At 46.2% G+C, this 24933-nt stretch overlaps 11 protein-coding genes across 11 annotated transcripts; 5 read left to right on the top strand and 6 right to left on the bottom strand.

Moving 5' to 3' along the window:
- Positions 1-1571: 1571 nt before the first annotated feature.
- On the top strand, positions 1572-2393 carry FOIG_09564 (uncharacterized protein; the record flags this gene model as incomplete). Its single annotated transcript, XM_031209845.1, has 1 exon — positions 1572-2393. One exon carries the CDS (start codon positions 1572-1574, stop codon positions 2391-2393), a length of 822 nt encoding a protein of 273 aa, XP_031060096.1.
- A 104-nt stretch (positions 2394-2497) lies between these two features.
- On the top strand, positions 2498-2671 carry FOIG_09563 (uncharacterized protein; the record flags this gene model as incomplete). The annotated part of the gene is made up of 1 exon (XM_031209844.1): positions 2498-2671. The coding sequence occupies one exon, from the start codon at positions 2498-2500 to the stop codon at positions 2669-2671; it is 174 nt and encodes a 57-aa protein (XP_031060095.1).
- Positions 2672-3406: 735 nt separating this feature from the next.
- FOIG_09562 (glutathione S-transferase) lies at positions 3407-4170 on the top strand (the record flags this gene model as incomplete). Its single annotated transcript, XM_031209843.1, has 3 exons — positions 3407-3611; positions 3672-3775; positions 3826-4170. The coding sequence occupies 3 exons, from the start codon at positions 3407-3409 to the stop codon at positions 4168-4170; spliced, it is 654 nt and encodes a 217-aa protein (XP_031060094.1).
- Positions 4171-4574: 404 nt separating this feature from the next.
- On the bottom strand, positions 4575-5306 carry FOIG_09561 (uncharacterized protein; the record flags this gene model as incomplete). The annotated part of the gene is made up of 1 exon (XM_031209842.1): positions 4575-5306. One exon carries the CDS (start codon positions 5304-5306, stop codon positions 4575-4577), a length of 732 nt encoding a protein of 243 aa, XP_031060093.1.
- A 726-nt stretch (positions 5307-6032) lies between these two features.
- FOIG_09560 (diaminopropionate ammonia-lyase) lies at positions 6033-7115 on the top strand (the record flags this gene model as incomplete). Its single annotated transcript, XM_031209841.1, has 1 exon — positions 6033-7115. The coding sequence occupies one exon, from the start codon at positions 6033-6035 to the stop codon at positions 7113-7115; it is 1083 nt and encodes a 360-aa protein (XP_031060092.1).
- A 23-nt stretch (positions 7116-7138) lies between these two features.
- On the bottom strand, positions 7139-8950 carry FOIG_09559 (uncharacterized protein; the record flags this gene model as incomplete). The annotated part of the gene is made up of 5 exons (XM_031209840.1): positions 7139-7173; positions 7230-7569; positions 7614-8129; positions 8175-8835; positions 8889-8950. The coding sequence occupies 5 exons, from the start codon at positions 8948-8950 to the stop codon at positions 7139-7141; spliced, it is 1614 nt and encodes a 537-aa protein (XP_031060091.1).
- Positions 8951-10383: 1433 nt separating this feature from the next.
- Positions 10384-12216, bottom strand: FOIG_09558 (uncharacterized protein). The gene is made up of 2 exons (XM_031209839.1): positions 11766-12216; positions 10384-11713 (listed from the first exon to the last, which is right to left on the bottom strand). Exons 1-2 carry the CDS (start codon positions 12043-12045, stop codon positions 10449-10451), a joined length of 1545 nt encoding a protein of 514 aa, XP_031060090.1. The 5' UTR covers positions 12046-12216; the 3' UTR covers positions 10384-10448.
- Positions 12217-14921: 2705 nt separating this feature from the next.
- On the bottom strand, positions 14922-15260 carry FOIG_09557 (uncharacterized protein; the record flags this gene model as incomplete). The annotated part of the gene is made up of 2 exons (XM_031209838.1): positions 14922-15081; positions 15169-15260. The coding sequence occupies 2 exons, from the start codon at positions 15258-15260 to the stop codon at positions 14922-14924; spliced, it is 252 nt and encodes an 83-aa protein (XP_031060089.1).
- A 784-nt stretch (positions 15261-16044) lies between these two features.
- On the bottom strand, positions 16045-16952 carry FOIG_09556 (uncharacterized protein; the record flags this gene model as incomplete). The annotated part of the gene is made up of 2 exons (XM_031209837.1): positions 16045-16733; positions 16793-16952. 2 exons carry the CDS (start codon positions 16950-16952, stop codon positions 16045-16047), a joined length of 849 nt encoding a protein of 282 aa, XP_031060088.1.
- Positions 16953-18211: 1259 nt separating this feature from the next.
- Positions 18212-21663, top strand: FOIG_09555 (uncharacterized protein; the record flags this gene model as incomplete). Its single annotated transcript, XM_031209836.1, has 4 exons — positions 18212-19227; positions 20487-20824; positions 20889-21137; positions 21212-21663. The coding sequence occupies 4 exons, from the start codon at positions 18212-18214 to the stop codon at positions 21661-21663; spliced, it is 2055 nt and encodes a 684-aa protein (XP_031060087.1).
- Positions 21664-23351: 1688 nt separating this feature from the next.
- FOIG_09554 (uncharacterized protein) lies at positions 23352-24254 on the bottom strand (the record flags this gene model as incomplete). Its single annotated transcript, XM_031209835.1, has 1 exon — positions 23352-24254. The coding sequence occupies one exon, from the start codon at positions 24252-24254 to the stop codon at positions 23352-23354; it is 903 nt and encodes a 300-aa protein (XP_031060086.1).
- Between the last annotated feature and the right edge of the window lie 679 nt (positions 24255-24933).

Raw genomic sequence — 24933 nt, 5'->3', positions numbered from 1 at the left:
GGGCATGTCTGTCCTGCAAGCCATTAGCGAATTGTTACCCAGATTGAATAAGAGAATGTAAAGACATATGCACCTACCTGAGACATTCAACGATTGGAAAGGATTTTATCAACACCTCGAGTGGCCCGAGTCAGTTTATATCTGCACACCACAGCAGAGTCTGTTGATGGAACGACTGGCTAGAGATGGCAATTAAAACTGAGAGCATATCCTCTTTAGATACTTGCTATTAGCTGAAATGTGATTTCAGTAAAGCCCTGTATGTACAATGGAAACCACGCTTTGTCTTGAATTGTCGATGAATTTGGTGGGGTTGGTTGGTTGTGAGCCTGGTCTGCCCGTGATATGATTGGGATCACCTGCTTTGACAACGGAGCTATGGATTAAAAACGCATCTACTGGCTCAGCAATACAGTCGTCTTCGTCAAAGTTACTTGATGAGGACAAGCTTTTGTAGGGCTAATACTTTCTCCCCGAGGCATTACAAAGACGCTACCACGTATCCGATCGACCATAAAACACGTATATACACACCATTCCACAACCGCATCACCTGTTCTCTGCTGATAGGAGCTCTTTGTGTAATTCTTTTGAAGTATTGAACTGTTATCTTGGTAGGGGCTGGTCTGGTATATCTGGCAGGAAGATGAACGTCGAGCGAGCTGGGTTGGTCTTTGACCTGAAGTGGTTGTCATTTCAAGATGAACCCTGCCCGCTATGCTCACTAACTTACAGGACTGAGCATACCTTATTCCCCAGGATGTGTCAATGGTACGGGATGCGGAAGATGCTTTGCAAGGCAGAGATTATTGCCACAACAAATTTAAGAGTTTCATTGAATGAGCAGGGGCAGGGAATTGTCATATGCGTGAATTGGACAGCAGCTAGTTCGGTTATCCTTCGCCCTGCGCCAAGTTTTCTTACTTAATTCTTTAACACGTAACAGCACCAAAATGCTATTATTAAGCTAAAAGACAGTTAAAAGGGCTTTAATTGCTTGTTCTAATAGAAATAAGTATATAATATATATTCTATAATTGTTATTATTATAAGTAACTCTTTTATTATAACAATAATTTAGGGTAAGGTTCTGCGTAATTGTTATTTCTAGCCTAGGTGCAATCCTTATCTGCGCTTATCTGCTTATCTGTTATCACCCCACTGATCCGACATCCTGAACTAAGGCCAAGAAAACACCAAAATCTAACATAGCATTATCAACGCATTAATTCAACCTACAATATCCAAGCAACATTGATCATCAAGCACCCTTTGTCGCTCGACGCGAATTTAATTCAAGGACTGCATCTCGAGATGAGCACTACAGTCCGCACGCAGAACAACCCCAGCCAGACGCGTCATCTGCATGGCCCCGTCGGTTTCGCGTCATCGTGCCATTTGTATCTCACCGCGTCTACTAGATCAATCAACTGCAGGCAGCCAACATAATTGCGTTATTGTCTGACCCTCAAAAGATTGGTTACCGCAATCAACCACCTGCTCTCATTCTCTTCCTCTCCATCATTACCCATCTGTGTTGCGCAACTCAACAACCGCGACCTGTCGACACCATGACGCGGAAGGAGAGTGGAACACCGAGGAGGGAATCGGCTGAGAAGGACCAAGGTGCCAGGAACCATCGAGACTCCTCGGTCGAGTCCTGTATCGTCCTGGCCATCTCAACAATCGTCGCTGCACCTCACGTGACACGATCAGCAGATTCCGAGGCATCCATGGGCAAGGAGAGTCCTGTGACGCCAGATGAGCAACCAATCAAATCCGAAGAAGAAGATCGTATCGGCATGCTGATGTCCTTGTCAATGGTTGAGCCCTCTGGCCAGTGCAAAGCAACAACTCCCGAACCACTGGATTTCTCTTGCCACGAACATCAGAAACAGAAGTGCGAGACTCTCCCAATTCTGGTGGATTACGGCATTCCAGAGCAAAGGTTCGAGGAGCCTACAACGGAGGAGAGGTCAGATATTCCTGTAATGAAAGACACACCAGACTCTATACCCGATTTGCTTTTAAGAAGGAATCCTCAGAAGGCAACAGTGACATATCTCGAGACAATCGCCGTTAAGAACAAGATTGCCAAAGAAGAGGAACTACAGAATAAGCTCCAGGACAAAATGGACTACAACTGCAATGTAATCCTCGATTGCGATGTCAGTATTGACGTTGAGCGTCGTGCAATCGAGAGTGCCAGACGCAGAGGGAGGCCATTTTGGATCCCATGGTCGATGGAACGTCAACGCTACCTTACGTCCAAACGCAAGAACCTTCAGAAGAAAAATGCTGAGATGGAGGGAGTAAGGAAGCGTCGCTGCAAGAAGCTTGATGGACTGATGTCTGAGAAACAAAAACTTGAGGAGGATGTTACTGCATATTGATATGTTGCAAGATAGTGTCAAGATGATAGGGGTTGAATTTGATTGAGGCAAGCTTTCGGATGAGTGATAGAAGGGAGAGTGGTTGTACTGGAGAAGATGATATGATGAATGAGGACGGGCCTGGCTTAGAAAATGCTATGATGATGAACGAGGAAGAGCCTGCTGAGGTTAAGAGCATGTCCCGAGCTACAATCGCCTTTACATGGACTAATGGATATCATAATCAGAAGCTTTGGTCGGGCACCGGTGATGCAATGCAGCGATGGCAAGACACTTAAAAATATCTGGTTGGCCGGACCACCGTGGGCAGTTCCACCGGGCCCAGACGGTACTACTATGAGCGAAGAGCCAGCTCGACAGGGTGACGCGGGGGGCGGTTGAGCGAGGTGCCGGAGGCTAAGGGACATCGCCGACACTTTGGTACGCGAATGAACGAGAAGTCATCTGCGACAAGCAACGAACTGACAGGACGAGTAGCTCAAGGCTGGTGCTGAAAGGCTAACCGGCCCCGTAGGCACAATGTTATGAAAGACACGTCGACGATGCGCTGGGAAAAGATATTTCGGCCATGATAGTTTCGGGAAAACATGGACCCGCTATCCTTTATCTCAGGAGGACATCTCGAGCAGAGTCTAGCGACAATAATGCAAAAGCATTACAATATTACACAACTACTAAAAGAAAACCCTTGATCTTTAACAGACACGTGTCAAAGGTCAAAGATCATAATGTTAGCAAGGGACCAACGGCTTGTAAGGTCGGAAGGCAGCGCGCGCGCTTGTTGGAAATCGCAGACGCTTATAAATCTTGGAGGTTCTACACTAGCACGGACTTACTGAAAAGTCCATACCGGATGGACTTAACAAACTATTCATATCTGAGATAGTCCGTCGCCAATTAATGAATCATATATAAACTAGGTCTTGTTGCCGTCACATCGTACCTCACATTCACCGCGACCAAATTCATCTCACCAACACAACTCTGCCAGCCACCCTGCCCTGTCGATCACAATGGCGTTGAAGCTTTACGGGCATCCACAATCGATTTGCACAAAGCGAGTCCGAACAGTCCTTGAAGAGAAGAAGCTTCAGTATGAGTTCATTGTAGTGGATTTCCTCAAGGGAGAACACTTGTCTGAGCCATATGGTGCCGAATTTCATCCCTTCAAGAAGATCCCCGTCCTGGTGGATGAGGAGTCAAATGTCAAGGTTTTCGGTAAGATAAAGGAGAAAGGTGCAGAGTGAGTGATGTCGAGAAACTAACAGTCCTTCTCAGAGAGCAGAGCTATAGCTCATTACATTGCCGCCAAATACCGGGGTTCTGGGCCCGATCTGAGCCCTTCTGAGGCTGACATCAAGGCGTACGCATCATTCCAGCAAGTATGAGGTCTCCACTCCCGCCAAAGCCAACTGTCAATTAACTCTCCCAGGGTCTATCCATCGAGCTATCCTATTTCGACACCAACGTCGGCGTCATCGCCTGGGAGGGAATCTTCAAGCCCATGCTCGGTCACGGTGCTGGCGACGAGGCGGCAATCAAGGCCAAACTCACTGCTCTCGATACTGCTCTCGCGGGATATGAACACATCCTCTCGAGGCAGAGCTATCTTGCGGGAGATGAAATCACATTGGCGGATATCTTCCACCTCCCTTATGGATCCTTGGTCGAACAGGCTGGGTTCGGCGAACTTTTGGCCAAGTACCCCTCTGTCCAGGCTTGGTGGAAGCGCCTTCAGGAAAGGGAGAGCTGGAAGAAGGTTAATGCGAGCGAGTAATAATCGCCGCAATGTATGATGCAATATTTCCTTGCTGTTGAGACGGAAATATTATTGCTCTATTATTGCCGAATATAGAGATATATATAGGGTTGGCTTGATAAAACTTTCTACGGCGAACTTTGGTACAAGCTGGTGTTATTTATTTTATCCTCGTAGCCACCCCAAGTCAAAAAACAACATAGGAATCAGTGAAGGCCCTATTGGTAACAGGGGACTAAAATCGAAATCGAAATCGAGCTTATGGAGAGCAAGCGTCTCATGCGGCCCCGCCCCCGAGCGATTCCGATTGACTCGGAGATGCCAACTCTACAACTACGGAAGGCTAACCCGATCAAGAACACTGACCCACACCATCAGCCAACCCTTTTCAAACATGAGCGGTCCAATGATATCGATCCCAGTCATCCTACGAATCCGTTTGCGCGGGCTTTTTGTATGGCGTTGAACCAAATATGCGCCATCTTGTTATACCCGTCATCGTTGGGATGGGTGCCATCCATCAAATCATCAAGATCAGGGCCTTTAGTACTGTACATATCTGCAAGAACTATCTTTTTTCGCTCGGCTTCCTTCAATACAACAAGCTCCCGGAGATAACTGTTGATGTCCAGAACTCGCGAGTTGACTTGCTTGTCCACGTTTACTAGCAGCGTTGACAAGATGACTGTAGAGAGGGGAGAGGTCTTCCATAGATGTTCAAGCAGGTTGTCCATTCGCTCCCGAAAAACGTCAAGTTGATAGTTTTGGATACAGTCGTTGGATCCGGCGTTGATTGTGAAGAGATTTGGCTTGACAGTCGCGACGGATCGTCTAGCTTTACTTTCGATCTGGTCGAGCCGATACCCACGCCATCCTTCGTTTTCGTTGTTATGCATGGACCCAGCCTTGCGTGAGCCGACCATGCTGACTTCGTAGCCATTGGCAAGAAGAAGATCTTGCAGGAACTTCCTGTATCCATTTCCATCCGAAGATCCAACGCCATATGTAACTGAGCCTCCTAGTGGCATCAGGCGTAACGCAACATTCGGTGGCGTTGCCTGTGTGCTGGAACGAATGGCCGATGCTTGGTCATCCTTGTTGCCAATTGTGGAGGTGACACAAATTCGAGAAGGGCATTGGCCCGTGATAACCATCCGGCGTGACCGAGATATCAATGGTCGTAGCAGCATCGTTCAGGTGGCAAGGGAAGCAGAGGAGGCGGGCCAAGTTTCTGGGTGTTGGGAGGGGTACCAAGCGCCAATTGAGTAAATGTGCTCTCGGCGCCGAATATCACCGCCGACTGGGTTCAGCTGACTGTCAACGTGCCAAGTAGTTGCCCATCAAATTGCTGCAATAACCAACACTCAACGAACCAGGATGCAGCCATAAACGAAGGCGAGAGTGAGGGCATATGGAAAGCGCAATTGACTCAAGACTGGTACAATTCTCCCTTGCCTCCCCCTTTACTTTGTCGATGATAGGTGATAAGCCATCTCCATCACAAGTTAGGGAAATGCTTGTTATTATTAAGCAGGGCCGGAGACTAGTCACGGCGCCGATGTCCAATTAAATTCGCTGGAACAGGGCTTGTCAACCCCACTTCTCTAAAGGTAGTCTTTTTTGAAACCAGCAGTGATTCAGGAAAGGCGTAGTACGGTAACTCAGTCTCGGCTGCCAGGGATGTCGCCGGGAAGTATAAACTCTTTCGACCGGACACGATAGTGACGATCCCCTGGACGGCCATATTGAACTTGGACTCAGACGGGGCACTGGTACGACTGATAAAGAACGCCTCATAAAATATTTGGAAGAATAGACATTCCAGATCCATTCAGACCTCAACGCATTCCATCTTATCATCTTCAGAAACCAAAATCACCATGCAAGTCACCACAGAATACAGCCATTTTCACAACAAGACACGTCTTGACCAAAACAAGGGAACAACCGCAGCCATTTGTGTTCAAAACCTCTCTAGATGGACTGAAGCAATTGAAGAAATCTGCACATGGCCTGAATACAAACCACAACCATTGCGCTCGCTGCCCCTTCAGGCGGAGCAACTTGGCATTGGAAAGCTGTTCTTCAAGGACGAGAGCAAGCGCTTCGGTGCCTCTCTCGGATCCTTCAAGGCACTCGGTGCTCCGTATGCTGTGTTCAAGATCCTGGCGGAGGAGGTCTTTTCGAAAGCTGGCGTCAGGCCAACGTCAGAGGATCTTCGAACGGGCAAGTTTAGGGACATCACGCAAAAGGTCACAGTTTGCGTTGCTACGGACGGAAATCAAGGTCGAGGTCTCGCCTATGGGGCCAAGACCTTTGGCTGTCGTTGTGTGGACTACATTCACAATCACGTCAGCCCCGGACGTGCTGAGATGATGAAGGACTTGGGCGCTATTGTTATTCGCGTAGCGGGTGAATACGAAGCCTCTGTTGAGAGAGCCAAGGCTGATGCGAGAATGAACGGATGGCATTTCGTAAGCAGCACCTCTTGGAGCAACTTTGACAACAATATCCCGCGAAACGTCATGAATGCTTACATGGTCATTGTGGAGGAGGCACTCCAGGCGATTCCTGTCGTGGAGAACATCACGCATGTTTTTGTTTGCGGCGGCGTCGGCAGTATCGCAGCGGCCGTATTCCTTGGCTTCTTCACTCGCCTCTCTCAGATCAAACAGTCAAACCAAGGCAGAGTCCTAATCCCTCCGAGGTTTATCGTGGTTGAGCCCAAGGAAGCGGATTGCTTATTCCAAAGCGCCAAGACAGGAGAGATATGTCTCTCCGAAGGAAGTCTCCGTACGCTGATGGCGGGCTTGGCTTGCCGCGGTCCATCACCAGCCGCATGGAAGATCTTGACATGGCTCGCCAGTGACTTTGTTGCTGTCCCAGATGACGTAGCGGTTGCGGGGATGAGGCAATTGGCGGGTGTAGTAAGTTGTCCTGATCATTTAACGCCTGTAGAGTAGCTGAAGAGCCTTGGACTGTCTCATTATTTGGTGCAGAGGTCGCTCTCGCCAAGAACGTCTGAATATCTTGTTTGATAGCTTCAAGGTGGCGACAAAACTCTGTGGCGGAGTAACTTCCGGAGTCCCGGAGGTTCTGTATCAGTTGGCTAGCAAACTCAAAGTTTTCTCCGTCCTCAGGGCTATCAGGCCCCTCAAGAAGACTAGATACAGCCAGGATTGTTGCTGACGAGAAGAGATATCGTGTGTTGAAGTAGTCAAAAGTCTTGAACGTTCCTTCAATCAAGGACTCGACGACAGTAGCGTATGAGTGTCGAGCGCATCTGACGCAGGCTTCTGCCAACGTCTTGACATTATTTGAGATCATTCTTTCGGCTGTGGCTGGAGTGTCTCCTTTTGCCTCCTTATGCATTCGCAGCATATACAATAAGACTGGTCGTGTTGCCAAGATCACGGACTGGAACAGTTAGTAGGTACTATTAAAGTTGACAGAGCAGTTACCTGGTTGAAAGGAAGGTGAAGGGATTGAACCGCTATTGGCTTTGACTGCAAAGACTCGGAATCCATCTGTATATCAGGTGGTAATCCTTGAAGCCATTGTTTTAGATCTTGCAACGCGTGCTGGACTCTCTGGAGGAACGGTTTTGTCTCCTGTGCTCTTCCATACACGGACTTGATTATTGACCTTGTGACTCTCGCTAATTGTATCCTCGCAACAAGCAGTTCTGTGTGCTGAAAATCGTCTTGCCGCGGCCCGATAACCCTTGTACTCGATGGAAGGTTGACGAATATGTCATCGTCTGATACAGAAGCAATCTGGCTGCTGATGGACGCAGTTATATGATCCATGATATATGCCGACCACCAGAGTCGATTGAGGTGTTCCTTCGTCTCCAGATCTTCTAGCTGAGAGTCCGGCAAGTTGAAGTGAAGTCCCATCACCAGGCAATGCCGCACGGCGGAGCTTGCCAAAAAGTACGCTGAGTGGCGCCTATTGATACTCAGGGCATACAAGCACTACAATGGTAAGTGAGTGTCAAGGGTTTTGAGTAGGCGTCTTACCAAGAGAAGGGATACTTCGACTGTATCGACAGACGGCCGCTCCTGGAGCAGGTCATGCATCTTGCTCGCGTGGCTGAAAAAGGCCAGTCCAGGGGTCGATGTACCTTGGGCCTGACAAAAACTGGAGTATAGCTCCCCCAAAGCCAACAAGGTCGTGATCTTACATCGAGATACTGCATTGAACGTATGCGGTGTTTGGAGGTGCTGTTCCAGCAACTCCGATATGCGGCTTTTCCTGACAATGTGGAAGGATCCGTCCAGGGTCTTGAGGGCTCCTCGAACGAGGAATCGAGCGTGAGTAGCATTCACAAAAGGACACTCAGCTTGTGCAAGTTCCGCTATCTGGCTGTTATCTGGGTAGCTGGTGCGTAGGGTATGGTTTAGTGCTTGATCCGTGAGTAGTTGGCGAAATCTCGTCGCGAACGCTGCGTCTGCTACTTCTCCTATGAGAATGGGAATCTCTGATGACCTGGTCGAAAGGAACCATGGCTTCTCGTCGAGCACCGGATTATGGCTTGGCTCGCTAGTAGAGGGTGAATCCAGCTGAGCCTCATTTTCTGCAGCATCATCTGTCGACTGTTGAGTTGCTGGCGCTTCTGTTCGATCTTGTCGACTGCGGCTTCTCAATTCCTGATTTTCGCGTACCAAGCTCTCGATATAGCTGCACCTTTTAATAAACATGAGATAGTTATTGAATAAGTTGGTTCAACTCACTTCTGGCTGATCTTGATCTGTCTATCGCGTTTTGGGTAAAGGCAGTCAGCTTGGCAGTTCATTTGCACGCAATTGCGGCATGGATGACCACCGGGTCATTTGACCTTTCGCACATGACACTTTCTGCACCTGAACCCATCTTTTAGCTTTGCATGCCAGAGCGAAATAGGTAAAACCAACGCGACTGGTTTAATTTTAGATAGGATTAATTGCGCTGTCGGGCTTGGACGACTTGTCAATGCGTCTTGCTCAGTCGACATATCCCTGGTTGGTCCTCAGCGCAGTCGAGGGAGAGTATAAACCAGAAAAATGGCGAGTATCCTGTCGAGCCCGAACGCCACTCGGAGGAATTAGCAGCTAATTTTACCCCTCTTATCTACGTAACAGTTTTAGTCAACCGGCCTTACCCTATAGTGTCGAAGCTGACATAAGTCAGGCGTCTTGGGCGGCCGCTTTGCGAAGCAAAATTGGCATTATGTCATACCGTCTTCTCAATTGGTTTCGGTCATCGGGATATTGCTAAAATATCTTAGCTATAATTACATTTACCTTGTAAGGAAATGGCCATTGCTGAAAGGAAACCAGCGTTTGCCTTGCCGATAGTGGATGTTTGAATTGAGAAATCAGCTGCTCCCTCCGGGACTGAAGCCAAGGTTCAAGCAAGAGAGGATTTTATTAGCAGGAGCATGTGATTTACCGTTAAGAGAAGGATCTATTGACGCCAAGGCGGGAGAGGAATCACTGATTTGCTTATAAGGAAAATTTTATTCTACGGAAGTTGGCAAGAGATAACAAAGCATAGCCAAGTTAGCCAAAAGGCCAAGTCGAAGACGTCGCCAGGCTCCAGAGCCATCTTTATCTACTCAACGCTGACTGGGTCCGAACTGCGTGACAGAGTGAAGTCTTTCCTCGGTATTAACAATTGCTGTACCGAAAGTGGCTATCTCGGCCACTATGAGAGGCGGCCGAAAGCGGGGCTGTCGGAAGAATGACACATCGCCGAACCCACCAGCTACGTCAGTACTTGCTGCCACAAGATTAAACTCTAGGCTGCAAACACAGGTGATAAGGAGGACCTACCAGCAATTCGCGTAGATTCTGGGATGGGCTGTTGTTAGGATGAATGATGGTAAGCATGATTCATTGCTGGATAGTAATATTGCATGATGATGTCTTAGGTATCGCATTGTATGGGATATGGCGAGGCTTCAAAAATGGCCACCATGCTTGCTATTGTTTTGGCATGGATACGACATACAAAGCTCCTCAGTAGTTCTCTCCATCCTCTCTTGTTCAACAATTTCCAACTAGATTCTCGTCACTGGTAGCTTTACAATCTAACCATCTTCCGCTGTAGATCAATTACCCCTGCTACACCGAATCAGTACAATTCCACCACGGCTGAGCATCTAATTCCGGCAGACATGGCCTGCTCCCAGAGTTCTCACCTTAACAATTTTGCCCGGCGCACCTGGTATCGATGCCATGCAAGGCGCCATGCAAAAATAAGACTGACCGAGAGGCAGACAAAGATAAGTCCAAAGAGTTGATAAAGAAAGCTCAGCATAGCGGCGCAAAGTGATAGTTGATTGCCATGGCTAGCGCGGCCAAGTCTCTGTTTTCGGGATACGCATCAACGCTGATAATATTGGGATACGTCGATGGAGACATTCTCGGCCAAAGTAGCTCAATGAGGGCGCGGTTGGCCTGCTTGGCATTTGAAATTACAGGGTTTAGACGCTGAGTCAGGAACCATGAGAGCAGAAACATTCTTGACTCTGGGGATGTCCGTTGCTTTTTCATCTTGGTCAACTGATCGACCACCATCTTCTTCTGGTCTTTTGTTCCGGCGTAGCTGTCGTACAGAGGGAATTGGGATCGGTTGAAAAATCCCTTGTCTGCAAATGCGGAAGTGTCGACTGGGACTTTGGTGTTATACTCTTCAGACCCTGCGGAGAATTTCTTATAGACTATGTCGTCTATAACAACAATAACAGCTGGACGGCCTGCGATGAATTCAGAGACCCGGAGATTCGTAATGTCATCTTCTTTGCCCCGGTCCTCAACGCGGTAGTTGATTCTCTCCAGCTTCATCATCACCTCTTCCCATTCTTTCTGGGTCATCTTTGCGTTTTTCTTGCCTTTAAAGGTGTCCGAGTTTAAACCGTGGTCAACATTTACAATGATGAGCTCCTTGTTTCTCTTGGTAAAATCGTTCAAGCTGTTAATAATGTCATCGAGATACTCGCCATTGCCGCCGTGCCAGTTGCCAAGATCAAACCCAAAGTGGCCAGTTGCCCACTTGCCACCAGTCTTGGACGGACGAATGTCCAACCAGCGAGCACCGTATTTGAGCTGCATTGATATGTTGAGCTCCTGGTTTTTAGTGTTCCAGGCTGAGCCAAAATATGATCCTCGATGGAAACGGGACATGCCTGAATTGTGTGTTCCAGGTATAGCCAGCATCCGGAGTGTGAGACATGCGATCCTGGGGTAGATGGAGTGCATCCAGTCCTCAGGGGGGTTGGTTGAAACAAGCCATGGCCATACTGAAGGATTGCGAGGATCCTCCTCAGAGCTGGCGATGATAAAGGGAAAGTTATTGTCCCAATGCCACTCCAACTTGTGAAACGAGCCGCGCTTGTTGTTGAGAGTCTTAAGTTTTGTAAACCGGATGCCAGCACCGGGGTACCCATTTTTTCCAAACTTGCCCGAGTATTTGAGTTCGAAATCGGGACGGCCGGGCAGGTCTTTGAACTTGTAGCTTGCTTCACCAGCATCGTCTCTGTGGCCTTTGCCCTGGATGTAGATTCTGTTAGACGTGCCTAGCGCCTAATCAGTTCTAACCAAACTAACGATAAAAAGAGGGTTTCTCACCTGGTCTAATGGTTTTGGGAAAATTGAATTGCCTCATCTGATAGCTCTTCTTCTTAGTCAAAGTCATGTTCCAAGGTGTTGCGTTGACAAGAAGGAAATAAGATCCAACCTTGAAACAACGACGCTCAAGTTGTTCCAACACATGATCCCCCAGAGGTCCAACATTTGAGCTCTGACTGTCGGAGCGAACCTCGACGGTATGGGTAACTAGCTCAGTAGGTGGTGCAGCAATGGTGAAGCTAATTAGAGCAGAGACACACAAGAAGAAGCGACACAGCATTCTGAAGTAAACGGAACGCTGGAACGCAAAGACAAAGAAGGTCTTGTTGGTAAATCAGAGTGAAAGCAAGGACGGTATATTTTTGAAATTAAAAAATGTAACTGGGAGAGAGGGGTATGACCCTCTTTGAAGGAACTCAATGTCATTTTAATAGTGTTTTCTCGTGCCCTGATTAGCTTCATCAGCACCCACATTTGGGGGATTAAGCTTCTTATACCGCAGGCTACAAGGTTAAACCTTACGCTGCCAGTATAGTGATGAGCACATGATGTACCTTTTCGCAATATAAGCTTCTACCCAAAAAGCTTACACAATGCACCCGGCGTCAATTTACCGCGCGGGTACAAAACGAGACTGCCGCACGATGTGGGGCTTGGACCATGTTGGCAAATCGAAAATCGGGACGGTTCAAGCCACAAACGATATAAATGCCAATTAATGCCGCGAGAATCTGGAGTAAACGTGTGAGGCCAGACCTACAGATTGGGCTCGTGGACTGCAATGTGGCGGAGGCGGACTCCGCGCGAACATGCAGGTCATAGTTTGGTGGGACTGTAATAAGGTTGAGGGGTTGAAAGAAGCCTCAGCGCTTGCACAAAGGCAAGGAACTCAAATTGACATGTATGAGTAATACACTCGGTGCCCTCATGGACATGTAAGATGCGGAAAAGTCAATCTCATAGAGCTCGGTGGCAATCCGAGATTATGTTTCCAGTCAAACAAAGCTTCTTTGAATGACCTCAGGAAAAAAGTATACAACCCTTGACGAGTTTGGCTTGCACCAAAATTCAATGGCAATCTACCAACTTGGAGGTTGTTTGTTGTTGTCCTCTCCAGAATGAATCACAAATGGCTTGAATATAATGATTTAATCTGGACCCTATATGCTCCTTATCGTCGTAAAATGTTGAGTGGTACCCGTGGCTATGGACGCCACGTGTGGCCTTTTGGTTTTGGTTCCTGACTCTGATTAAGAATCAAATTACGTGGCGAGCTTCGATGACGGTTCGTCACTTTTGATTAGGAACTCTCTCCGATTTCGTTTATCTTATGTACTCTCCCTTGCATATGCTGTTGAACCTACGCAGCAATATTAGCTTTTCGCAACTCCTGATCCTTAAGCTCCTTGCCAAACTCAGCCTGTCTTCTTTTCACCCAGACAAAGGGCAACCATTACACTGCATCAGTATAGAATGTGGAATAACTTTCATTCTTAAGCATCCTTGCGTGCCAATCCTAGCCATAAATCTCCTATACGCATCATCCTTTGGTTCCAAATGACCGCTTTAGCGCTCTTCAAAAAGTCGCAGATAGCTTAACTGCTATATTTTGTTGGCATAAAGTATTTAGTATATTATCTATATCTCTGCTATCTTATCTGCGGTTAGTATTAACATTTCTCCAGATTTCTGCGCGGCAAGTACCAGCCTTGTGATTACAATAAGTAAGTTAAGGTTACTCTGGTAGAATATCACCAATTCGAGCTGTAATACTTAATTCAGCATAGATCCCTGCAGAAATATGCAATTAATAGAGATCCTGTGTTTCAAGAGGCCGCTGTTGTTAGGCAGGCCCATTACTCTCGATGCAATGTAGATAGAGGTATCTACATCTCCTACGAGAGGGTCGGGGTTTCTTCAAAATCACTGCGGCCTCGTGTACTGCGATCTTGAATTATAAATAACCTTGGTTAATAAAATTTTAAAAAATATATATAACTTAAAAATGGTTTCTAAATATTTATTATATATAATAAGCTTAATATATATAAAATTAATAAAATATTTAATAGCTTATTAGTTTATTTTTGTCTTTTTTCAAGTTAACAGCTTTGACTGGCCATGCTATCCAACTTTCCCAATAAGAACCTAGCAAATTATTAACTACTTCTACAATATCATAGCCCCATCCTTCCATAAACCAACAATCATCAAGTGAGTACAGTAACCCTCCATAAAACGCATATAAGATCAAGGCTGGGGGCTGTCTCTGATGTAGCAGAGGAAAGTATTCCTTAGGGGCTAAACCAACAAACGCAAATGCTCCTTGCCAAGTTCTATCAAAATCCCCAGCATCTTTAGTAGCTTCATTAGAAAATTGTTCCATAAAGAACCGACATTGCCTGAGAGCCTGCAGAGTGTTTTCATAAATCGACGCATTATTATTATTTTCCCAGATACTCCTCAACTGACAGAACTGCTCATCTTCAGCATCAGTGGGTTCATCAGGGGGTTGTATTTCTTCAAGATTCCCAACCGACAGGATGTTTTGTAAAGGCGTGGAGCTTGGGGTCTGGAAAGACTCATATGATTCCAAGACCGTGACAATGCCTAAAATCATTGGTATGAATCCTACGCCAAGTATGCGGTCCCCTCGGGTACCCCAGTCCAAGTCGTCACATAGGCTTTCACCCAGTCTGCCAGAGACACCAAAGACATATAATAGATTCAGGGCCGACCAAACGAACAGGGATTCAGCTATTCTATCGTCGTTCTGGGCTATAGCTTCCCTAAACCCTTTTAGACCTTCGTTATGGTAATGAGCAGCGTTAGCTATATACCGAAGCCTCTTTTCAGGGTTCAGATACGCGATATGAGCGGCAGTTAGACTGAGGACAGCGTGCATCACAAATGGGTGTTGTAATGCTGATTGAGAAAATCCGACTTGGCAGATAGAGGATAAGCTCGAATTCTTATAGATATCGAGACTAGTGTGAAGAGTCCAATGTTGGAAAAGGGCCATCTCTTCGATGCTAAAGATGACAGGAGATTGTTCGCATAATGGCGCCGTGGTTATAGCAGGACACGAAAGTAGAGAGAGATTAGGGATTGGTGAGAAATGATGACATGGGCACTGGCACTGGCACTGGCACTGGATCAATGGCTGTCCGGGCGTTGAAGTTGAAGTTGAAGCTGAAGCAGGCGAGGCTTCATCAGCGTGTTGGCTAACTGGTGAACGGCGATATGTAGATGGCGGATATTGGCATTCGACTCCCCGCCGACGACAGGCACGGCACTCAGGTTTCTCTTCGCTGCACTGTTGTATCAACAAGAGTTAGCAAGACTTTCCGGAGCGACATCGCAACATGTCCACCATCAAAGCCACATGCAACGATGCACTTACCTTAACCCGGCGTCTTCTGCAATCAAGACACCCAGACCTTGATTTCGTGTGTGGCCGTCGCGGTATCGAGACGACGACCGTGGATTCGACATCACTAGTCTGCGTACTCATGGCGACGAAAGCATAATCAACGAACCAGCTGATACAACCTCAGGGGGCGTAAATAAAAGCGATGCAATCCGCGTAGTGAGAGGTTGGTACGGGGGTCAGATCAGCCAGCAGGGCTAGGCTAAAGATGAGATGAGATAGTTTCGTGTGTGTGCATGGTCAAAAGCGAAGAGAGAAGATTAGGAGCGAGGCGTTGTTGAAGTGGGTGACGAAGACATTAGATAGAAGATTATCCTAAGGCGCACTGAGAACGAGGCTGAGCGAGGTTGAGCGAGGTTGAGCGAGGTTGAGCGAGGTGGAGCGAGGTGGAGTGAGGTTATGACTTATGCGGGATAAACGATGTACCGAGCTTGGTCTGTGGTAAAGCTCCATAAAAGAAAGTCTTTTATCTTATTGTACTAAAGCAGATTACCATAGCGTAAACGTGTGGTGGCTTTTTTTATGCCGCTATACAGTGATTTGATTTGAATAAGAGGGAAGAAATTCTAATTTATCTGATGGCTCTTGGCATGATGCCTTATTGTATGTTGAAGAATTAGGATCTATTTTATTGGTGTCGTCTTAATCTTTTCCCATGAGGTATTGACAGGGGATGGAAGTACATAGATGGGGACGCTAGCGTACACAGTGTGACGCAGGAGCTAGAGCGATTGTCGAAAGAAAAAGCAAGGAAAAAGAGTGGGAACAAGAAAGAGGGAGAGGAACAGGTCCTTCCCATAATGCCGGGATTCGTCCTTTTTATGCCATATCCATCCAACCATGCGTCCTTCACCGCGGTTCAAGTTCCACGGTGTTAAGAGATGAGAAAACACCTCCCTCAGAGTCTGGCTTCAGTAATTCTGGTTGCAGGCTTTCGACATACCACACAACCAGAATAAGCATGACAACCGCCATAAGAACTGCATCGAAAATATATAAGAATATCTCGTGCGAGATCAGATATCCAGCATTGCCCTGGAGATATTCAACAACCCTAAAGATGCTACGGACAAGAATAAGAAAACTTGAACCGTAAAGAACGTATAAGTATCGCCTCCAGGGTGTAGTACCTTGCAATGATTCGGCAGTAGGGGATTGGTAAAGTCGATAATGGAATAGGATAGATGTGCAGACAAAGAAGCCAAAGATGGCTATCTGCACAAATAAACCAACAACAATCATCTTCTCGCCTATTCTAGACATGTCTAGAGTCCCCCCAGATTGAACGCCTCCGCCACCTGCTTGGAGAGTAAAGGCAATAACATCGCCGGTAACAAAAATGCGTGTAACCCATTGAACAGGCACTAATGACAGATGCACTGCATCAACGGCTCGAATTAATCGTCCAAGAATCATATAAATTGAGGCAGCAAAGAGGGCAGGAGCAACAAGAATTGGGATAGCTTGGATAACAAAACCAGCGATTGACTCCTTATCGTAGTGTCCCCATATTCTGCCGGCATACCCAACGACTTCGACTGTGATGGGTTAGCTCGGTCATGGCACACGGATGACTCCAAGAGCAATCATGACCTACAAATGCCTCCAATGGTGAACGCAGTAAAGTAATATGCGCGTGCTCGAAACAGTCGCCAAATATGAAGACCAGTAAGAATTGCAAAAACCGCCACGCTGATAACCGCGGCCGCAAGGGAAGGAGTGTAGCGGTAAAGCTTAAAGTCATACTCGTCGGCCATTTTCGGTAGCTTGTATTGTCTGGTCAAAGGTGGATGATCTGTGAGATGCAACAGGGCGCGAACCGCTTAAATAATAAGACTCTTGCAAATCTGATAATGTTATACTCTGTATTGTACTCTGTAGTGTTCATCGAATTTCCTTCCGAGCCATGCTGACGTAGGTCCAAGCCTCCTCCTGGCTCCTCAGCAACATACGTGAGCGAGGCTAAACGAGGTGCACGTTAACGCAAACGTGGCAAAGGTTGAAATTTCAACCTCCGGCCACTTTGACCCATATCGGAACTTCGACGGACAGGCTTTGCCCTCCGGTTCATCCGGCGCTAAACTAGGCCATAGGCCCGGCCAACCAATGTCCCCATTTCATGCATTCTGTGTTAGATACCAGGCTTGGATCTACCCCTGAGGTCAACGCGGAAAGGAGTGCTGAATTTTAGCCCCGGTGGAATGATTCTATCCTATCTCATCCTCTGATACTTGCCTATTCCTGGACGAGTCGATTCTTCAAAGTATATTCTTTTGTCGCCGTTTGTTGCATTTCTCTCATTATTCCATGCAGGTGACGTGCCACGCTCTCAGAGTTGGCACGCAATAAACGTGCCCGCTTCAATGCAGATAACAAGAGAATGATCATTGACTCTTTCCATTACGGAAATCTGCACCCCATTTCTACGATCCTACGGATGTGATACATCATGAAGGCTCGTCGTTGACAGACAGAAATGAGCTGAACGGTGGTGAAGTGGGCCTTCGCGCAAAGCCCACCGTTTGAATAGACCAAAGTTGGAAGGCAACCGATTTACCCGTATCCTGATTCTACTTGTCAAAGGGCCTATAGGCGTACTACCTACCCCTCATAACAAGCTCGGACCGCGTCTTTCTTGTCGGCCTCGAACCCAAGTTTTCGTACAGGAGGTGTTGCATCGTCTCATCTCGCCAAAGGCAGCACGCTCTGGTACTTGTAATTGGTCAGAGCGTGTGTCCGCAGGTAGTGCATGCAGAGTCGTATCCAATAGATATAACATGTACGACGCGGCCAAGATTATCTGATCAATCGGCTAAAAGACAACATGAGTAGACACCATCACCAAGGCAATCCACCAGACCCCCAGGCAGAAAGACCTGCGTACGTTCGGATCAGATCTCACGACTCGAGAAACTGCCAATTCAAAAACCTATTCCTAGCACAAGAATTGGTAGGCGGCACACAACCTAAACCGGGGTCCGCTGGATCAGCGCCTCAGACTGCGATTGGCAGCAAAATGTCAAGTGGTGGTACTGCTACCATCTGGACAGCCGATTTCAGCTTGGGGGGACGCTATCTAGCAGTTGCTGGCAAGGATCGATTCATCAGATTATTCAAGGTCCTCACTACGGACGACGAACGAATGGACCAGCAAATGCATGACAGCCAGCAAGTACCAGCGTCAAAAAGCTATCCAGCACCAGTATTTCTGTCAATTCCTATCAAAGAGTTTAAGGGCCATTCAGGGGAGATTTTAACCTTAAGTTGGAGCAAGAACGACTTTTTACTCTCCGGTTCAACAGACAAAACTGTTCGTCTATGGCATCCAAGCCAACTAAACTGTCTTCGAGTATTTCAGCATAACAAGACTGTAACCTCGGTTTCATTCCATCCCACCGATGACCGTTTCTTCCTTTCTGGATCTTTTGACGCTACGCTAAGACTTTGGAATATCCCAAGAACATCAATTATCCACTCGCTACCTGTGGCAGATATTATAACTGCTGTAGCTTTTGCACCGGACGGCAAAGTTGCGATATGCGGTACTTTCAACGGAACATGCGTGTTTCTCAACACTGAGGGCCTCACGGAACGAAATCGACTATCTATTAGGTTTTCAGAAACTAATAGTAGTGCATGCTTCAAGATTACAGGCCTACAAACGTCAAATCCTTCTGACAGTTTTGAAACACCTGGCCAAGCAAGATTGATGATTACAGCAAATGACTCACGGGTCCGCATCTATCGTCTTTCAGATTATGGTCTTGAAACCACACTCGAAGGAATCAAAAACCAATCGAGCCAAATACACGCTCGTTTCAACGATACTGGGGACTATGCATTATGTGGCAGCGAGGGCGATGAGGTTCACATCTGGCACCTGGGTTCTGGTGAGCGTAAAGTACCTTATGAGAGATTTCATACACACTCCGAGGTGGTCACAAACGCGATTATGGCTCCAATTGCTACTCGACAGCTTGTGGATCTCACAAAAGATCCCATCTATGAGCTTTGCGATTCTTGTGCCTCAGGGTCTGATGATTTATGTAAATCTACAAATCATGCAACACGCCTCTCGCAAACATCTTTTGGACCTTCAACGAAAGGGACGAAATCTGCCACTGATAGACATCCTCATGGTCACATAATTGTCACGACAGATACCATGGGAAAAATAAAGGTGTATCGTCAAGACTGCGCTTTTGTTAAGCGGTCTCACACTCATCATATCTATCAAGTCCTTTAATAACCTGCATGCCGAACTTTATCAACTCTTCAAGCGAGGCCTAGATTCATACGCAATTGTAGTATTACTACTAGGGTAGTTGTAAATATCAATAGGCTGAGTCTATCAACAACTAGTACGTGAAATTTCTTGCCTGATTTGCATGATCTGAATTATAAAGTATTTGTGAGCCTTACTGTAACGTTGCTACTTGGAGCGGATGAGTTACGATTGTCAAATACAGACTACTCGAATTGAATAAAAGATAAGTACGTCAGCATTGAACGAGATGCACACGCAGTTGACAGTTACACCAGAAGTGTAGCTTCAATATTGAGACCTAATACAATAGTCAATGCCCATATTTAAACCACACACAGCTCAGTCATTCGGTTCTGGTCAAGATACATGGGCTAATCTATGTCTCAAACGATGTCTGCTCCGTTACGTCTAGATAATCTTCTGGATGTGTCCTAGCTATTCAACTCTGGGCTAAGATTTCTCGCCCAGCGTAGTAGGGTAGGTCTCAATGGCGAACCCCTAAACACCGAGGGGCCTCGGCAAGATTCTGTGGATACCATCGTAGTCTAATTTAGATGCCAACATCATGTGCTTGATGATAAGTACGTGATACGTTGTCTCATATGAGCCTCAACGCAATACGCGCACAAATGAGTTTATGTTTTGGCTCATACTAAGAAAACGACGAGTCAATGTGGCCGGAAATAGAAACATATTAAGCCGCGCGCCTCAAGATCTAACAGCGGGTCTAAGTTTCAGGACTAAACCAACCGGCATTAGGTGCGCATAGAGTTTAACGTGACGGGAGAGCGAGCGAGTAAACGAGTTCCTTTAATCAGGCTCGTTTAACGAAGTTTGAGGCTGAGTAACGCTCGGGATTTTGACAAGGCAAACTGAGACAATCGATAGGCACACTCAACTTTCCCTGATCTTGTAGGAGAACTGCCTCTTCAAAACATGCTTTAACAAGTCTTCAATTCCTTTCAATCATTCTCAGCCATTCTCGATTACTTTTCTTTCTTTATTACGCTTACGTTCATTTCAGGCTCAACGATCTCTTGGACACATTACATTATCTTTACCTTTGGATCCTTACATTTTTCTCCCCTAGCCTTCCTTCAGTGGTTTTTTTTATCAGAGACCTCATTCTCTTTATTTCGATATTCGACCCTGCGCCGTTGCCTGATTCGTTGCCCATGATGTTTCTTGTTCATCGAGATGACGCGGGTGCTGATGATGGTTTCAGCCTTTACCATTACCACCCTTCGATAGCAGCCGCTGTCATCGTGGCCTTGGTTTTTATCGGCATTACTATACTGCACTTCTGGCAGCTTATTCAGAAAAGATGCTGGTTTATGATTCCTCTAGCGACTGGTGGTATCCGTAAGTCATGCTAAAAGTCCTGGGTTTAAGTTTCCATTGATTAATAGCGATGTTTCTATTGCAGTCGAAGTTATTGGGTATGCAGCCCGTGCCAAATCTGGCCAAGAAAGCCCTAACTGGACGCTTGGCCCGTATATCATCCAAGCTATCTTCCTACTGGTTGCTCCAGCCCTCTATGCCGCCTCGATTTACATGGAGCTTGGGCGGATCATTGTTATGGTGGAAGGTGAATCACGTAGTCTGATTCCGCTTAAGTGGCTTACAAAGATGTTTATCATTGGAGATCTTGTCTCATTTTTCCTTCAAGCAGGAGGTAAGTCGAGTATTATCCATTAATAGCTTCGTATTACGCAAACGATCACTGTACTGATTGCGTCTTCACAACAGGTGGGGGCTATCAATCATCAGGCACCCTGGAAGCTTTAGACAACGGTGCCAAAGTCATTATTGGTGGTCTATTTGTCCAACTTGTCTTCTTTGGCCTATTCATCGTTGTTGCTGTCGCATTTAATTGGTCCATTAACACATCTCCAACCGGACGCTCACATGTAGTTCCCTGGAAGAAGCATATGTATGTGCTCTATGCTGGCAGCGTGCTGATTATGGTTCGATCTATATTCAGAGCTGTTGAGTACCTACAAGGTTCTGATGGGTATATACTCAAGCATGAAGCATACCTCTATGTTTTTGACGCTATTCTCATGGTTCTTGTCATGGTTCTCTTCAGCTGGTACCATCCTGCTGAGATCTTGGCAATAATTCTACAGAGGGGCAACGATAACGGGATGAAGTTGGGTTTTGTTCCTGCTATGCATCACCGCTTGACTTCAGATGTGTAGTGTCAAGATAACATTGACTTACGAGTTATTCCTCGCTAACTCTGACGAGGCATAAATTGGGACTGTGTTGGTTAAGAGGGTGGTATAAGCCTGAGCTATTACCTAGTTATTTAAAAATGTTTATATCTGCTTAATAAAATATTAAATACCTTAATATATATATATGTAGTATTATAGTCTTAAGTATAAGAAGCGAATTAAAAGAATAAGGTAATATATTTCTGATAGCTTTAAATCTATTTTTTCTCTTTCAAGTTGAATCACAATGCCTGTCGCCACGTTGTCGTGTAGTCGCCAGCTTAAGAGTACTTCTGTAATTGATGTGCTTGCCTGTGGCAGCCGCTAATCGGCGTCGAAAGGGAAATGTGGAATCAGGTGCGTGGGGAAGGGTAATTCGAGTACCAGTCAGGATCCAGTCATCGAGGCTTGAACCCTCTTCTCGTTTAAGACTCCAATACGAAGTCTCGTTAATAAATAAACAGTCCAAACAAGGCTTAGCGACACCGGAAAGAACTTGAGCGAATCTAAACGATCTTTTGCTCGAACAGGAGGTGGTCAGTGCATCAAGCCCCTAACATTACTCGTTGAAGGTCATTAATCATGCCAATTTGACGCCGAGCCAGAAAGAAATCTCGGATTGTTCGCTTTTGATCTTCTTTCAATCCTTTTACGGTTATACGAGCCCTTACTCTAATCCATCTCTCAATGACACTCAATACGAGACCATTATTATCATGCCGGAAGGACCGGAAGTGCTACCAATAGCACGATCCGTACGCAGATCACGTCGAGATTGTCGGAAGCGCCATGTCAAAGTAAGCATGTCTTTTTCTCATAGCTCTTGTCTTACCTACCATCTTAAGTTTCGTATACAGTGCAGCAAGGAGCGTCCAAAATGCCGTCTTTGCGTGCACCGTAATATCTCCTGCGAGTGCCCAGGCCAGTTCTTTCAAGCATCTACAAACAGCCCATCTGCATCGAAAACCCACTTGGCAGACTCTCCTGGGCTATCTCGATAACCCTTACAACAATCTGAACCGACTCCCAACACCGCGCCGCTCCTATATTGCTATTCTCCCCCAACCAAGACGCGCAACCTACGTAATCTACGCCTACTTCACCGCTCAACTGTCTCGACCAGTCTCAAGATATCACAGTACCCCAAGGACTATTACATATAGCACATAGTACTTCCTCAAATCTGATTCTAGTACACATTTATGCTACACGCCATCTTAGGCCTCCCCGCCCTGCATATCACATACTATAACACTCCTATAACAAAATCACTACAGGTAGAGTAATCTAAATCTATAAACAGATTCTAGGAAAAGGGTACCTAAATTAGTAACCAAAATAGCAAAGCACTGTTCCTATAGTTTATAGATAATTATATTTATACTTTCCTTACATTAAATCCAATTCAATATGGCTTAGAAATAGATAACTCCTCTAGTAGATTTACTTAATATAATAAGTTACTTAAAACTAAATAAAATCCTATAATATATAGCACAACTGCTATCTTAAGACTGACTCATACCTTGTTCATTCAGATAACAGAGTTGACTTATTTATGCTATTATTTTAGGAACTATTACAAATTATAAGCTCAGAGAAGTCAATTAACCTAGCAAAGTCTGGATACATTAGATAAAGAACAACACAAACACCAAGCTGTGCTTCTCTTATTCGTCGGCTTCAATAAATTGAAGTGCTACTATGTCACGGCACCACCCAGTATATTGTGCCCAATAACTTCCTAAGATACTATCGACCGTTGTGACTATTGAGCGCGCCCAACCCTTGATGAACCAAGAACCCCCTAGCAAAGACAATGTCGCCCCAAAGAAAGACAAAATGATAAGGGCGGGCGGCTGTCGTTGATGGAGCCTCTCGATATACTCCTCCGAGAGATGGCAGAGAAAGTCTACAAGCGCATACCATCTGTCCATGTCGCAACGTGTTGTGTTATTTGCATGGCCACTTCGGGGTCCAGAAAGGTGACTATGACAGCGCCTCAATAGCAGAAGAGCCGAGTCATATACTTCTGCATCTGAGGCGTGGCTGAAGGTTTCGCGTATGCGAACGAAATAATCGTCTTCTGCAGCAAAGTCCATTGTATTGTCAATTTCGTTGAGAGACGTCGGATACTGGCACATGTCAACCTTTGGTGCAGTAGCCCGGACTTCATGTATCCATTGTGGGCCAATGGAGAGTTTGTCCGGGCTGGAATCGCCTGTGAGGCCTGCCAGCGGACCACAGGTAGCCAAGGTGTAGATAAGATTGAGGGTCGAGAAAGCTCGAAGTGCATCGCTAGAAGTGTCCATGCTCTCCCAGTCCAACTGCCGAACCTGTTCTATCCCGTGTTTATGGTGCATCTCAGCTGTTTCGAGATACTCTTTCGAATCAACAGGTTCGCGAGAGGCAAGGTGTAGGCTGGCGACACTCAAAATGCCATACATGACAAACAAATGATTGACGCCGAGCCGAAATATGTCAACACCACAAGGGCTCTCGGTAGACCAGCATTGACTGATAGATCGGCCTGTATGAACTGTCCAGTGGTGGGAGAGACTGAGATCCCGCATTTCGAAATCGCCGACTCCATGACGGTGTGGCGGTGTATTAGGTGTAAATACAACCGACGAAAGCCATGATGAAGGACTGGGTGGTGCTTGCTGTTCTCCCTTTGGAGACAAGCCTGGTTCATCGCCATGGAGTGAGCCCCCTCTGGTTCCAGATGACGATTTGAGGTGTGGGTAAAAACAATATATATGTCTTATAATACATGATCTACAGTCAGGCTTTTCTTCTCCGCACTAACATCTCATAGTATAAGTGTGAGGAGCAGACAAGAGACAAGGAGTGGTCAGAATTATGACAGAGAAGACGTTACCTTGATATGTCGTTTCTTACATTCAGTACAGCCGCCTCTAGATTTCGTATGAGGTTTGCGGCGGGGCCGTGTTTTCTGTGAAGACATCAAGATTATCGTGATAGAAGTAGGGGATAGTAAAGATTGTAACGATAAAAACCTATCCTATTATAAAAACTTAGGCAGAGGGATAATAAATTTATAACCAGGACGATTCCGAGTATTAATAAAGGTGGAGCGAGGTATAATTAATTTACTCTAAAAGGGAGCGAAGTTAAACGAGAAACGAGATATTAATGCCGAGGTATAAGTAGCTAATTTTCTAACTAGGTAATGAGCTGGGTGGTGTTGAACAGGTGCTGGGGTCTCACGTGCAGGCAGGGATACTTTAA

The sequence above is a fragment of the Fusarium odoratissimum genome (genome assembly GCF_000260195.1).
Source record: "Fusarium odoratissimum NRRL 54006 unplaced genomic scaffold supercont1.16, whole genome shotgun sequence".
NCBI lineage: Eukaryota > Fungi > Ascomycota > Sordariomycetes > Hypocreales > Nectriaceae > Fusarium > Fusarium odoratissimum.
This window is presented reverse-complemented; position numbering and strand designations above follow the sequence as displayed.

Excerpts from the sequence above, each read along its gene's own strand:
- FOIG_09558 (XM_031209839.1), bottom strand. The coding sequence starts at position 12,045 with ATGCTGTGTCGCTTCTTCTTGTGTGTCTCTGCTCTAATTAGCTTCACC. Across the intron at positions 11,714-11,765 it reads TCCCAAAACCATTAGACCAG|GCACGTCTAACAGAATCTAC; the intron begins GTGAGAAACCCT and ends ATTAGGCGCTAG.